This window comes from Panthera leo, chromosome B4, assembly GCF_018350215.1.
Source record: "Panthera leo isolate Ple1 chromosome B4, P.leo_Ple1_pat1.1, whole genome shotgun sequence".
Lineage (NCBI taxonomy): Eukaryota > Metazoa > Chordata > Mammalia > Carnivora > Felidae > Panthera > Panthera leo.
The window spans coordinates 90,918,071-90,933,011 of NC_056685.1; the positions used below are offsets into that span (position 1 = coordinate 90,918,071).

The 14,941-nt window shown below is 43.6% G+C and overlaps 1 protein-coding gene across 3 annotated transcripts in view; it reads left to right on the plus strand.

The window, feature by feature from the left end:
* IRAK3 (interleukin 1 receptor associated kinase 3) overlaps positions 1-14,941 on the plus strand; it is a 60,406-nt gene that overhangs the window by 36,171 nt on the left and 9,294 nt on the right. For all 3 annotated transcript variants that reach the window (XM_042947092.1, XM_042947091.1, XM_042947093.1), the window contains exons 9-11: positions 12,825-13,023; positions 13,292-13,354; positions 13,449-13,613. In XM_042947092.1, coding sequence (XP_042803026.1) covers positions 12,825-13,023; positions 13,292-13,354; positions 13,449-13,613 — 427 coding nt within the window. The remainder of the gene's footprint in view (positions 1-12,824; positions 13,024-13,291; positions 13,355-13,448; positions 13,614-14,941) is intronic.

Genomic DNA, 14,941 nt, shown 5'->3' on the forward strand with positions numbered 1-14,941 from the left:
TGCTTCCGACTCTGTGTCTCCTTCTCTCTGCCCCTGCCCCACTTGTGCTCTGTCTCTATCAAAAATAAATAAGTGTAAAATAAAATTAAAAAAAGAGTGCTCATCTAAGTATTTAAAAATCTTACTTTTTAAAATATAATTTTATTATTTTTATTTTGAGAGAGAGAGAGAGAGAGCAAGGGAAGGACAGAGAGAGAAGGAGAGAGAGAAATTCCCAAGCAGGCTCTGCAATGCTAGCGCAGAGCCCGAGGCAGGGCTTGAACTCACGAACCATGAAATCATGACCTGAGCCAAAATTGAGAGTCAGACACTTAACCAACTGAGCCACCCGGTGCCCCCCAAATCTTACTTTTTTAGTGCAGTATAACTGACATACAATATTCAATTCGTTTCAGGTGTACCTTCTAGTGATTTTATTTATTTATTTTTTATTAATGAGAATGTGTCTACCCAATTTAAGAAGCTACATTTATATTGCCAAAGGGAGAGTTTATATTATCTTTGGGAATTACTAACGAACAACGTAGGGTAGACAGTTTTGCGTAGTTGATACTAAACTTTGAGGCGAACCTGTATTAATCTCACTTTTTTCTTCTCAAGTGAAGTTTAAGGAAAGGTTAAGTGACCTGTACAGAGATTCCCAGCAAGATAACCGCAGTAGACAGTAGACGGTGATTAAAATTCTTTGTCCCCGAGTCCCCGGTGTCTTGCTGATTCTAGCAAGCAGCCTGCAGCCTCCTAGCTTTACATCAGTGACAAGCCAAGCAGTAACTCCGGTGTGCATTTTTGAGACAGGAGGAAATGAGAGGCAGCATCTTCCGTCTTTCTTTTTCTTCAGTAGACCTAAAGAATCTTTCAGAGAGTAGGTACGCTGTAGCAAAATCCCCCTGGTGAATTTTTCCTGTGTGCCCTTCATCTTGAATCTGTTCAACAGTGGGTAAACACACCTTTGTTGAGTAGCAGGGATGACTGAATTTAAAAGGCTGCTGCCTTTTCTGAACCATCTCCTAGTATCTTGAAAAAGCTTCTGATGTGCTTTCGAGCTGAGCAAAAGAGGAGCCGATTGCTTGCTGACTTCCTTGTTTTTCTGGTGAAATGAACTCCATATAAAAAGACTAGATTTTTACTTAGCCCTGGGGCTCATAGGGGAACCACCCATAGATGTCTGCTCCTGTGGCAGTGTGGTAATGGTAATTCATCAACTCTAGTGGCCCCATAGAATCAGCACAAAGTGGGTGCTCCCTCACGGGACCTGGGACAAAGATATACACAGCGAAGGTGTCAGGAGTCTGTTTCGAAGAGCTGAAGTGGCCACCCCCAACCCGAAGGAATCCTTCTTCCCCCTACCTTACCACCAGCTCAGCACAGTAGGTGCTCAAAGATATTTTATCTGAGGAAATAAATAAATATCTGGAATTTTGCTGTATATATTCTTCCTTTGGTGTAAAGTCAACACGAGTATCGCTTGTTTTCTGTCGCAAGCAGTAGTAATACATCAATGTTATTAATTTCCCTTTTGTGTGACTGAGTCCGTCAAATCCTTTCCTGGAAGCAGAACTTGATTAGGAGAAAGCAGTGAGAAGCAAGAGACTCTCAAGGTTCTGTTACTTGATGGGCCTGGGGGACAAGGGAAGACCACCAACTGGGAGCATGGTGGGGGGCGATGGGTGGTAGTGGTGGAGGGATACAGATCCAGCCTCTGCCTTGTGTCCAAGGTTTTCCTCAGCTTTGGATGTGCCCTGCCAGCATCTGTCTCCAGGGATCTGGTTAGATAGAGCTCAGGCTGTGGTCCTGATAACCCGCTTTCTCGTTCTGGATAGGTGTCTTCAAGGCAGGGTCCTAGGAAATAGGCTCAGGGGAGAGATTTGCCTGCAGCAGGTTTTTTAGAGTGCTGTCAGGAACAACAGAAGTAAGGGAGGGAAGGAGGAAGGCAGAATCGGGCAATTGGAGAAGTTGAGCTGGGATATCGTAGTAGAGGCCCTTCCGATGCCACGGGGAGCACTGGTTTTGGGGTGGCCCTTTGAAAATATCCTGACGGCAAGGCAGCCCCCTCCCACCAACAGCATCAACAGCTGTGGGCTATCCACAGCCACCCCTCCCCTGGCTGGGGAACCACCATTGTGTCCCTGGGTCCTCCTGTAGGAGGGATCTGGACCACACCACGGTGGCCACCACAGTTCCGGAGGGGGATCTGACTGGCTAACGCTCTGCAAAATGTGACCAAATGATTTTTCTTCTTCATACTTTCCTCTCCACCTTCTTCCCATCCTTTCCTCTCAGCTCACTTCCCCTAATGTGTCAGACATCTGATTTAAGAAGCCGGCGATGTTCTTCTTAACATGGGATTCTGAGCAAATTGCTTAGTTTCTGTAAGCCTCAGTTTTTCCCTCTGCAAAATGCTAACAAAAGAATAATAGCATCTATCTCTTAGGATTAAATGACATAAAATATATATGGTGCTTGGCAGAGAGTATGTTATAATTGGTGAAAACGTGGCAGGAATAGCAGGGGCAGAGGCTAAGAGATGATGATGGCCAGCCAGTCTTTTAACTTACTTACTGTCTTAGTCCATTCAGGATAAATAACCATAACTAAAAGACTAGAAAGTGGGTGGCTTATAAACAACACATTTATTTCTCACGGTTCTGAAGGCTGGAAGTCCAAGACCATGGCACCAGCTGATTCTGTGTCTAGTGAGGGCCCACTTTCCGACTCATTGATGCCCATCTTTTCTCTGCGTCCTCACAGGGTAGAAGGGGATCTCTCTGGGGCTTCTTTTACAGGGGTACTAATCCCAGTCACGAGGGCTCTGCCCTCTTGACCTAATCACCTCCCAAATGTTTCACCTCCACATACCATCTCATTGGGGGGGGGGGGCGGGTAGGATTTCAGTACGTGAATTTGGAGGGGGACCCAAACATTGTGTCCACAGCACTTACTTCTATCATCAATTTATTGTGTTCGAAAAGTAGACCTCCAAACTAAGCTCTGTTTTAAGACAGATCACTTCTGTGTTAACATATGGTTATTGCACATTTGGCAAATCATGTTTATTTGAGTTAATAAATATTTACGGAACACCTGTTGTATGCAGAGCATTGTATTAGACCACGTGGGGTAGATGTGGGTGATCATAGTCTTGTCCTTGAAGGTTCAACCTGCTGATCAGAGGGATAACACAAACCCAGAAGATATATGGTGCAACACTAAAGATGTTCAGTGGTTGCCTGCTCTGAGGAGGCTCGCTCTAATTACAGAGTTCCAAGCCCAGTCTTTGAGGAGATGGGTCATGGCAGTGGATTGGTTGAAAGAAGGGGGGAGAATAGTCCTAGTGGAGGCAATAATTTGTTCAAGGGAAAGAGTCAAGTAAACATTTACCAAGTGTATAATGAAAGCAAGACAAATGGGTTAGCTGGAGAGGAAGGAACAAGACTGGAGAAGAAGGAAAGGGCTCCTGGGAAGAGTGAGGAACGTAGTGGGCAGGGGTGCAATGGGCTTGCATGCCAACCAGCCTGAGGACCTGGGTAGGATAAATGAGGCTCTTACGAAGGACTCTGAGGCTTTTCTGGGGACATAGGTGGGAACAGAAAGGTTCTGGAGTCTCTTAGGAGGTCTCACACTCGGAAGGAGGCCATTTCTTCCAGGCCAGTATCTTAGGTACTTGTCTGGATGGGGCCAACTATAAAATCATTTCAGCAACACTGCGAGACAGAGTGCCCAACAGTATTACAGATAAAGAGCTCCAAGAGAGATCTGGTCAGAGATGGAGAATTTCACGGAAGAGGCAGGATTTAAACTGGAAATGTGCTAACAATGTATTAATTTTTTTAGTTGGTGACGGGGCTGCTGCTGATTGTTGCCTTTTTGGCTTTTCCAAAGAGTTCGAGGACTCAAACATAACCATCTGTAGACTATGCTTGCCCGGGCACGAGTCAGGGTGTAGAGTTCCAGGGCTGTGGGCATTTCTTTGAGATTGTGGTTTCATAGGGCTCATCAGTGTGTCCCTGCCTGTTCCAGAGCATATCAGCCCTTCTACAGCCAGTGAACTCTTGGCCTTTTTGCTGAGCCTGCCAGCAAAGATGTTAATTAGTACCAGCTATAACAGTAGATTCCTCCCCTTTCCTTTGGTGATGTGTGCACCTGTTCTCTAGAAACTGGAATGAAACCAACTCATTTCATTCAGGGCACTGAACATCTGATGGTAATGACATTCAGTCTCCAGCAGGCTTGACCAAATGTGAATTGGCTGACCCAGGTCACCCTCCCAAATCTTTTAAATGAATTCTTCACTTTGCTCTAAACTTGGGCCTCCCTGATTCTTGGTTCCTGTTTGCACAGCCTAGTGCTTTCAGGAAGGTCTGAGATTCCTGTTCTTCTGCCTGCATCATATTAATTTTCCATTCTCTGTAAGGCAGCTTTTAGGGGAAGTGTCACTTTATTTCTTGGCCCTGATAATTGGCTCAAAAAAGGACATTTCAAAATATGTTCAATAGCGACCTTTTCTTTTTAAAAAAAAATTTTTTTTTTAACGTTTATTTATTTTTGAGACAGAGAGAGACAGAGCATGAATGGGGGAGGGTCAGAGAGAGGGAGACACAGAATTGAAACAGGCTCCGGGCTCTGAGCTGTCACGATGCGGGGCTCGAACTCACAGACCGCGAGATCATGACCTGAGCTGAAGTCGGCGCTCAACCGACTGAGCCACCCAGGGGCCCCAATAGCGACCTTTTCTGTGACTGAGTCAGGGCTCTGTTTTTGATGGAATAAGAAATGGAAGATATTGTTACCTTTATTTTCTTTTCTGGACCTCAGACTGATGAATCACAGGAGAGTTTGTCATACATCATTTGACACTATTAAATAATGTTTTTAATAGTATGAAATAATATGGAACAATGTATATAAAGTGAGATTAAAGGGAAAAGGCCAAATTGAGGGCACCTGGGTGGCTCAGTCAGTTAAGGGTCCAACTGGCTCAGGTCATGATCTCATGGCTTGTGGGTTCGAGCCCCACATCGGGCTCTGTGCTGACAGCTCAGAGCCTGGAGCCTACTTCGGATTCTGTGTCTCCCTCTCTCTCTGCCCCTCCCCTGCTCGCACTCTGTCTCTCTCAAAAATAAATAAACATTAAAACAATTTTTTTAAAAAGGCCAAATTGAACTAGTATATGGTACAGTTATAACTTTTAGAACTACAAATTCATGAATTAAAAAAAAAGATTAAAACATACCAAAATATCAATGAGGCTTCATTTAGATGGAGACTATAGCTTTTTATTTAATGTTTTCTTTTTATTTCTATATCATGCTTCAAAAATTTTTATTTAAGGATTATGTTCTACTCTTAAGAGAAAAGTCCTTGTCTGGAACCAGGCAGGTGACTACTGAATCTTCTCCTAGGGCTGTGGACATGAAGTGAGATAACGTATGTAAAGCACAGCCCAAGACTTGGAAATAAGCTGTAATTCATCCCACCTCATGGGGACTCTTCCTTCTGCCTCCAAGTGTCTCATCCAGCCTGTCCTCGGACCCTTGCACAGCGTGTTGTTAGCACTCCATTTGGGTGAAGCTCTAACGATTAGAATGTCATTTATTTTGAGCTAAAATCTGGCTTCCTGTGACTCACCTGTTAACCATCATTGTGCGCCTACAATTATCTCTACGTACCTGAAGAAGAGAGAAACTCCATTTTACTTCTGCTTTGTCATCAACAGTTTCTTAATCTTTTATGAGTAGCTGAATAAAAAGATGTTTCTTTCGGTTAACTGTAGTAAATTGAAAGAGTAGCAAACTGAAAAAGGAGGGTTAGACTGTAGTCCTGACTCTGCCATTAACAAGCTGTTTTGCAAAAAGACAAGTCATTACAACCATGCGGGGCTCATTTACCTCATCTGAAAAGGAAGTGATTGTACTATAGCACCGAGGGCAAATCATTTACAGCTCACATTCCATCGTTGATTGATTGGTAATGACTTCCCACCTGCAGTGTTGAAAGAGAACCTGGGGTGGGTGCATTCTGAACTCAATTAGTGATGTCTGCCAAGAAAATGGGAAGCTGCTTTGGCAGCATTTGGGCCGTATATTTGCCATATGCAGAGTGGTCTGGGTCCACTTATGGTTTCAAATTCTCTTAATTAACACGTTGATTATATCAACAAATGTTTGCTTGGTATCTTCTATAGACTCAACATTATGCTTGTGTAAACAACACAAGCTGGTCTCTCTGAGGAAGTACCAAATGGTATAGTGCGGGCTGCACAGTGGGAACGTGGAGAAGGGAGTGAGTATCACTGGAATTCAGAGCAGTGGGGTGAAAACTTCATGGAGGGAGTGAATCTTAGGCTGCATTGAGGGTTGAAATGAAAATAAGGGAGGGAGGAGTACTTTGCAGGTCAGGGGAACAGTATAAACAAAGTCCCAAAACACTAATAAGCGCCATCTATCCGCACAGCGCTGGTAAGTGCTAGTGCATTCGGGGAAGCTGAGGCTGCGGACAGACTGAGGAGTTCTGTGATAGCCAGCCTGACTTAAGACCTGACTCCAAAGCCCAATGAATAACTTACTCCTCCCAGCAGCCCTGAGTTTGTGTATCATTGGTCTTACCTCAGTGCGGCAGAGGAGAAAGCTAACTTACTAAAGTTTGTGATCTGCCTCTGTCCATGTCTGTAGATGGGGAAGGTGGTGGGGTTCCATGTTTGTGTGGGTCCAACAATCATGGTCTTATCAGGCAATTGAGGGTTCCTAGCCTGGATTCCTGGGAGCATTGTTGGTTTCATGGGCAAAGACGGAGAAATTGGGCAGGAGAAGAGAACATAACTAACTAGTATGTGCAAATTGGGAAATGTTGACATTGGACCCTTAGTGAAAATAGGCAGTAGGCAGCAGACTCTGAGGGGAGATTAGGCCTGGAGGTCTGCATTGGGAATCTTGGTCTTGTTCAAGCAGTGAGAATAAAGAGTCTTCTAAGGAGACACTGTCAAGGACGCAGCTGCAGAATACCCAAGGAGGAAGCCAAGCCCACATTTCAAAGGTATTTTCAAGAAGTCTGGTGGTTTAGTTAGCCCAAATATGTCTTAGTAATTTGAACTCTTCAAAGAGAATATTAGAAAAACAAAATTCATTTCCAGATGGTGGAATTTAAGGAGGAAAAGGATTTAAAGAAAAGAATCTTGAAGAGTTGAAGTCTCTGTTCTTGGCAAAAGACCCTCACATTTTTATTTGGGAAACGAAGATGTTTTTGAGTTACAGGATCACATAAAAGCATCTGAAAGCAGTAAACTTTCTTGTTATTTCCATCCTATCCCTTAGCCAGCTTAATTGTTTTCACATTTATGAACGATTTTACATTGAAGTGCATTTTATCCTCAGCATTTTTCATCCCAGGCATTCATTCCTGTTAATGTTTCCAAAGCCGAGATAATCTCAGTGAACATTTCTAATGTTTCCTATAAGATCATGTTCTCTCATCGGTATTGCCATGTGTCTCCTGCCAAGTGAAACAGATTTTCATACAAGGGAGGTGGTCTAGGAAGGAAAGGAAGGAAAAAGCCATATGCTTAAAAATGAATTTTTAGAAGAGGGAAATTGATCAGAGATGGTGGTAGTTGAGTGCGTGGAGAATTTCGTTTGTGAGGGACTAGAAACACTGAGTGGTTTGGAGGGAGGCTAGGAAGCCACTGATCAGGCCCTTCCTCCCACCGTAACACCCTTGCCTGAGGACCCAAGCTCCACCTTCCTTTACCCCGCCTCCCCCCCCACCAGACCTGCTGTGTGTGGCTAGGACTCCCGCTTAGCATTTAGTAGGGATGCAGAGCCTGAAGGGAATGCAAAGTCTGTTTGTTTGACTGGTTGGTTGGTTAATTAACAAGTCTCCTCTCTACCCAACCCCCAACCCCCTCCCCGTAAAAACCTACTTTTCTTTTCAGAAGTATTTCAGATGTAAATAATTCTTTTCCCCCAGATTTTCCTCTCCCCGCAGCCATGTCTCCCTTCTTCTAAAATTTCCAAATAAGTTCATCATTTCTAAGGGATGCTGGCACAATTAAATGTTGCATAAATTAAAATTTCTCCTATTAATTTTACCATCACAGTCTCTAAACCCCAACATTCATTTATTTATACACATGGGTACCTACATGCATGCACATATATATACCAAACAATTCTTTTTCTCTCTCTATGATTTTAGAGTATCTGGAAATGTTACCTTACTCAGGCTTTTCCAGAACTTCTCTGGAACTATTTTGAAACTCAACGGATGCCCTGAAAATGATTAACCCGATGATCCTCAGATCTCCAGGGTCATCCTGCAACTTCCTGTACCTTTGTTCCTTCAGATTGGTGCCTTGAACTTCTAGACATACCCACCCAAATTTCTTGGGATTTTAAGGTGGGTATAGGATGGACAAAGGCCAGCCTACATCCTTCAGAGTATATTTCGAGGCCCTCCCTGTGTATCCGGCACTCTGATTACATTTTCTCATTTAATCCTTGTAACGACCCTAAGAGGTAAGCATTCTCATTTCCTCTTACCCGCAAGGAAACTGAGCCTTAGGGAAGTTGTGCTAGTTTGGTTAGAGATGAAATTTCACATTTAAAGCACGAATACTCCTTATTGGCTGGGCCTTTGACACAGAGAGCCTAAGACTCACAAGTCATCAATAAAGCAGTAACAAGCTTTAATACTGTCTCTGGGTCCTGCCTGGGTTCAGTGGAAAAGAAAGAGAAGGCTGTACAGTCTGAGGCGGAATAAAGGGCCTCAACTTCGTCAGATGTACTGCATGTTGAAGTGGGGGGAGGGGTCGTGTGTGCCCTTTTCCAGTAACCTGTAGGTTCCCTGAGAAGCTGCATCTTGCCTCATCTGGTGAGGGGTATCTTGGTGTTGCAACAGTAGTGACACAGACAGTGAGATGTCCTGTTGCCTCAGGCTGTCAGGAAGAGGCCAGCGGGTCGTCTTTATCTCTGGAGCCAATTGGTTGGAGTCTGGACTTTCCCAGAGAATTGCCAGGTACTCCAGACTGGGTTACTAGACACCAATAATACTCTCCCTAAAATCCTTTAAAAATAGGTATTTTTAAAAACCAATCGTATGCTTACACGTCAGACGTTTATTTTTACTTAAATCCAAATTCTGCATTATAGTCTAGGTGTGTCCTTGCACTCTCTGTTTATATTTTAGGCCCAAGGGCTTTGGCTAAATCAGGAAAAAAAACTGGTGGGCAGAGAAAGCAATCCTTGTAGCCTTTGGGAGGAGGTTCAGGCCCCAAAAAGAATTGTCCTGGAGATCGCTGGCACAAAAAGAGAGAGAGCATGTTACTCCCCAGAGTCAGGATACAAATTGACCGCCTTGTGTAGTAGGATTTTCGCCATCTCCTCAGTGTACCTCCACTGATCCTGCTACTAAAAGAATTATCTAGAGAGGTGATGGTCTGTGTTACAGTAAGTAGCTCTGTGGGAAAGAACAGAAGAAATGGCTTGTAGAAGCACGAAGCTGAAGGTGTGGGCCGTGACAGGTTTCTTGTCTGTCTCTTTGGTAAGCGCCATGGTTAGCAAGCTGCCCTTTTGTTTCACTATATTGGTATCTGATTGTAGTTCTTTTATGTTCTCTTTATTTTATTAGCTTGGTTTTACCCCCCTAAGATAAACATACTCCCTTGACCTGCATGATAGTTGAAGGCAGTGTATGAACATTCTATTGAAGGCTGTAGCAGGGGAAAGAACTAGGGTGGAACTCATTGTTCAAGGGGCTTTTGCAGTTACTGTTTTATTAAAATAGAACATTCTTCTTCCTCAGCTATTATTAACTTATTTAGAACAGAGTAAGTAAATCACTGGACGTAAAATTCATGCTAGTAAAATTCATGCTAGTCTGCGGGTAAACAACTTGTCTCTTCACCAGATTATCATCATGAAAAGTGTCAATGCAGTGCCCTGGGGCAATTTCACGTTCTCACTGATGGCCTCTCGCTGACCCAAAGTCCTCTGTGGGATTTATTGTGTCACACATTGTGGTTACTTGCTCTCCCTAAGTCTTTCAGAAGCATGAGTCACCAATTGCTGAAAGCTTGCCACTAGTTTTGCTGAGGCTCAAATAAAGGCATTAGAGTATGGGTTTGGTTTTTGTTGCTCCTTATTTTTTCTTCTTTTGTGCTTAGAAAAGACCCATTCTTCAGGAAATCTAAGTGTTTTGCAAATTCAGCTTTTTGCATCCTCATGGGTATAGCATTTAACATGTTTTTAATGTTTATTTATTTTTGAGAGAGAGAGAGAGCAAGCGCGAGCAGGAGAGGGTCAGAGGGTGAGGGCAGAGGATCTGAAGTGGGCTCTGTGCCACACCGACAGAAGCAAGCTCAGTGCGGGGCTCGAACTCACAAACTGCTAGATCGTGATCTGACCCCAAGTCAAAGTCAGACGCACAACTGCTCCACCGACTGACCCACCCAGGTGCCCCAGGTCTGACGTTTTAAGTTATGATTTGATACTGTCTTCAGAGCTGAGTTGAGGAAGGAGAGGGCTAGACGTGTGCCATTGAAACTCTGGCATTCAGAGCTCTTGCGCCCCCCTTGGCTGAAATAAAGGGTGTGCGTGTGGGGGTTGGGGGTGTATGCAGAAGACAGCTAGGCTGTCGGTGCAACAGGAGCTGGAGGGGCAGGAGTTTGGGGCCTGGTAACGGGACCTAACGAACCTCTCTGCCCATCTCACCTCCTGGCACACGTCGCAAACTCCTGCGCTAAATACCCGGCACTCCAAAATGATCAGGGGATCCACCTGTGGAAGAAGTAATTACAAACCAAGTTGTCTGTTCTCACCTAGAGCTGGGGAGAAGGTACGATCTGGCTCTAGGGGATTCCTCGTCTTCAGAGGCTTGTCAGGGTGGTCAGCACTGTGTTCCAAGTGAGACAGATGATGAGTGACACAGATGTGTGAGCCCCGGGCCGGCCTTAGAAGCGGCCTTAGAAGCTCCATTGAAATCAATGGAGAGAAAAGACAAGGCAAGGAGAAAAATGAGAACCGTGATCGTTGATTCAAGTGTGGAGGGCTAGGCCTTCTCTGAGTTTCTCCTCGTAAGTGCAAGGATCACACCACGGGGAATGGCCCTAGGACGGATAACATGAGGCAGCGGGCTCTTTGGATTTTGCAATTCTCCTGCCACCCTTAAAGGATAGAGGGTGACGTAAGGTATAGGACATGTTCTTCTCTACCCTTAAAGGGCCCCGGAGAATCTCTTCATTCTGTCTGTTGTCAGCTTAGTTCTAGACAGAGTCTGGGTTAGAATTCTTAAAGGCCTCAGCTCTGAATCCTCGAAACAGAACTAGGAGTCTGAATACTCTGAATTATTACAACATCTGCAATTCAGACCCATGAAACTAGGGTCTGCCTGTCGGCCCACTCGTACAGGGACAGCAAGGACTTCTGGAACTTTTGTAAGATTCAATATTTGTTGAGGATTAAGAATTTCTTATTTTTCTCCTCTGGCTATTACCACTTACTTTTTTTTTTTTTTTTTTTTTTTTTTTAATTTTTGAGAGAGAGAGCAAGCACACAAGCATGGGAAGGGCAGAGAGAGAGGGAGACACAGAATCTAAAGCAGGCTCTAGGCTCTGAGCCATCGGCACAGAGCCTGGCATGGGACTCGAACTCACGAACTGTGAGATCATGACCTGAGCCAAAGTTGGATACTCAACTGACTGAGTCACCCAGGTGCCCCTATTACCACTTTTAATAACAATGTGTAGTACTTCAAATATACCACTTGACATTTTGGAAGCTTTGGTTTCAGGGGACAAAGAGCAAGCTCTGAATAGCCCGGAGCAAAACTGAGAAATAGGTTACTTTTTCTTGGCCCACCCACCTCTTTTATCAATATCCTTCTGCTCTCTTATGATTAATTAGTAATTTTCATCTTACCTACCATTTATCGACCGTTCCTGTGTGCCAGATAGTAGGCTATTTCTATTCTCCTTATCAGTTCTGTGAATTCTGTTGTTTGCCTCATTTCGCATGTGAGGAAAACGACATTGGGACTTACGGGGTGAAGTAACCCATCAACAGTCACAGAGCCAGGGAAAGGCAGAGCTGGGACTCACCCCAGGTGTGGGCCATGTGAAATGCATGGGCTTAGCCTTTTCCATCCCTGCTGTGACAGCCTTTTGAAGGTAAATGTAAGCTGAGGCTTACTGTCAGACAAGATGTTAAGTGATTATTTAGGATTTTATGCGACAAGTAGCTAAAATTGACTCTAAGCACTTTGTCTTTACCTCAGCAGATATCTATATTTTAAATAAGGCTCAAAGACATTTTTGTCTTCAGTCCGTAGAAAGTCATAGAGATGGGACAATAGAGAAGGACTATCCTTAAGGCAGGGGCTACCAAAGATCCTTCACATCGCTGCAGGTTAGTGGCTCTCTGCTGAGAAGCCGGGCATTCCGCAGCACAGCTCTGTACATAACAGGTACTTGATTGTTAGCTGACTAAAACCCAGTTAGTGTGCTCACCGCATATCAGAAGAGCATAAGGAAAGCTGCTTTGGTTCATTTTAGTTCCTCCTATTGGCAAATCATCAGCTTTATCTACCAACTCCCTCTATGTATCTATAAATTGGAGAAGCCCACTGTCCCTAGGCCAGGTTTTCATCTTTGAGTTTTATATAATCCTTGTATTTATATTTTAAGAAAAATGGGAAAATACCCTCACGGAAAATTCTGCACGCGTTTGTGTTGTCATTGTTTGGAATTAACCAGATATGAGGGTACGCTTGCCATTTTGTTTTTCGCTGGAATGCCTTTATGATGTTTTGGTCTCGTTTGTCCTTGGCTACAATTTCAGTGCGAACATACTTTTGGATGATCGGTTTGAACCCAAACTGACGGACTTTGGCATGGCGCACTTCCGACCCCACCCGGAACATCAGAGCTCTACCATAAGCATGGCTAGCAGCAGCACTAAACATCTGTGGTATATGCCTGAAGAGTATATCAGACAGGGCAAACTGTCCATTAAAACGGACGTCTATAGCTTTGGAATTGTAAGTACCAAGTACCAGTCAACAAAGAAGGAGAGTTTATCACCAGGAATGTTCTAGATTCTAAGAATTTTTTTAAGGGCTTTAACTTTTAGACCTACTGACTTCCTGTTACCCAATGTCTTATACATTAATCTCATGCAATCTGTCAAATAATAAAATATACAGTCATTGATTAGAATGAACTATATCCATTGTCAAGGTTAACTGTTGACCTAATTATATGTATATATTTAACATATGTAGCTGACTTTCTCTATATTCCCTATAGGTAATCATGGAAGTTCTGACAGGTTGTAAAGTGGTGTTAGATGATCCAAAGCATATCCAGCTGGTAAGAATTGTCTTCATCTCTGCACCCATTTCTTGGTCATTTTTTTGGATAGAGTTCTAAAAGACAAAGATACCTTATCTTCTTCTCTTCCTAGAGGGATCTCCTTATGGAGTTGATGGAGAAGAGAGGACTCGATTCATGCCTTTCGTTTCTAGATAAGAAAGTGCATCCCTGTCCTCGGAATTTTTCTGCCAAGCTATTCTCTTTGGCGGGCCAGTGTGCTACCACGCGGGCAAAGTTAAGACCATCAATGGATGAAGTACGTACACATGGTTTTATTCAAAACCAAGCCCACAGAACCATGGAAAATCTAAATTGGATACATTGTGTGTCTAAGTAAATTCTTTATCAATGAGGCAAATCCAGCCCCTAACACAGAATTCTAACCTAATAGATAGTTTTTCCAAGTCACCAAGTCACATTCTTTGGTACTCTGGTAGAGGTCATTATTGGGTGGGATCAGGGCACCACAAAAAATTTAATGAAATGACATAAGTGAGTAGTTTGGAGAGAATTGTATTCAGCCTTCATTAAGAGATCTGGTCCATTAAGAATGTAGCACTTGTTTCCCCTACTGATTTTTTAATTTAGTCATCAGTTTAATCATCCAGTCAGTTATTTGTTTATTTGTTCAACAAATATTTAGCTAGCGCTTACTTTGCATGTGCCGGACTTTGTACTGGGTGCTGAGGGCACAACAGTAATCAAGATACGGTTGCTGCCCTCAGGCTTACAGTCCAGAGTGAGTCAGATCAGTAAACATGGCATCAGGGTGGGTAGAAGCCCAGGTCAGTATGGGAGCGTAGGCTCAGAATACACACCAGCCTATGCAAGTCAAGGAAGCTTCTTGATGGAAGTGACGGCTGTGCTATGGTTGGCAGAATAGGGTGAATTGAGGCAACAGTAAGAATAGGAGGACACTTCAGTCAGCGAGAATCTATACATGCAAAGCTCAGAGGTGATGGATTCCATGGCACTAATACTGCAGGTAGTTCAGAGAAGTGGGATGTCATAAGGGAAAAGCTGGAGTGCTCAAAATAATAGGAAGTTCTAGATGATGGACAGACATGAATCCATTGTGGTAGTCTGGGTTTAATCCTGAGTCTATTGTAGAAGCAGGAGGGGATTTTAAACAAGAGGTCAACATAATCAGAATATAAAGAACACTGGCCTGGGAGTCAGCAGAGGTATATTCGAGGCCTGACACCACCAGTAAGAGCTATATGACCTGAAATCTTGGGCCCAAAAGGAGCTATGAGAGGTACCGTGGAAGAACAATGGGACTGGGAGCCAGATCTGAGGTCAAGCAACAGATCTGTTCCTTACTGGCTAGTGATATTTATTCCCTTTTCGAGCCTCAGCTTTATTATCTGTAAAATGAGAATAATAATATTGTTTGTACAGATTAAAAGGGGGAATGGGTGTGAAAACACTTTGTAAATAGTAAAACTCTCTAAGTACATTTTTAAAAAGTACGTGTGTGTGTGTGTGTGTGTGTAAAGATATGTTACATGCTCTTTTAAATCAGGTCAACAGCTCTCAATGTGGGCTGCATATCTGGATCAACTGGGAAGCTTTTAAAATACA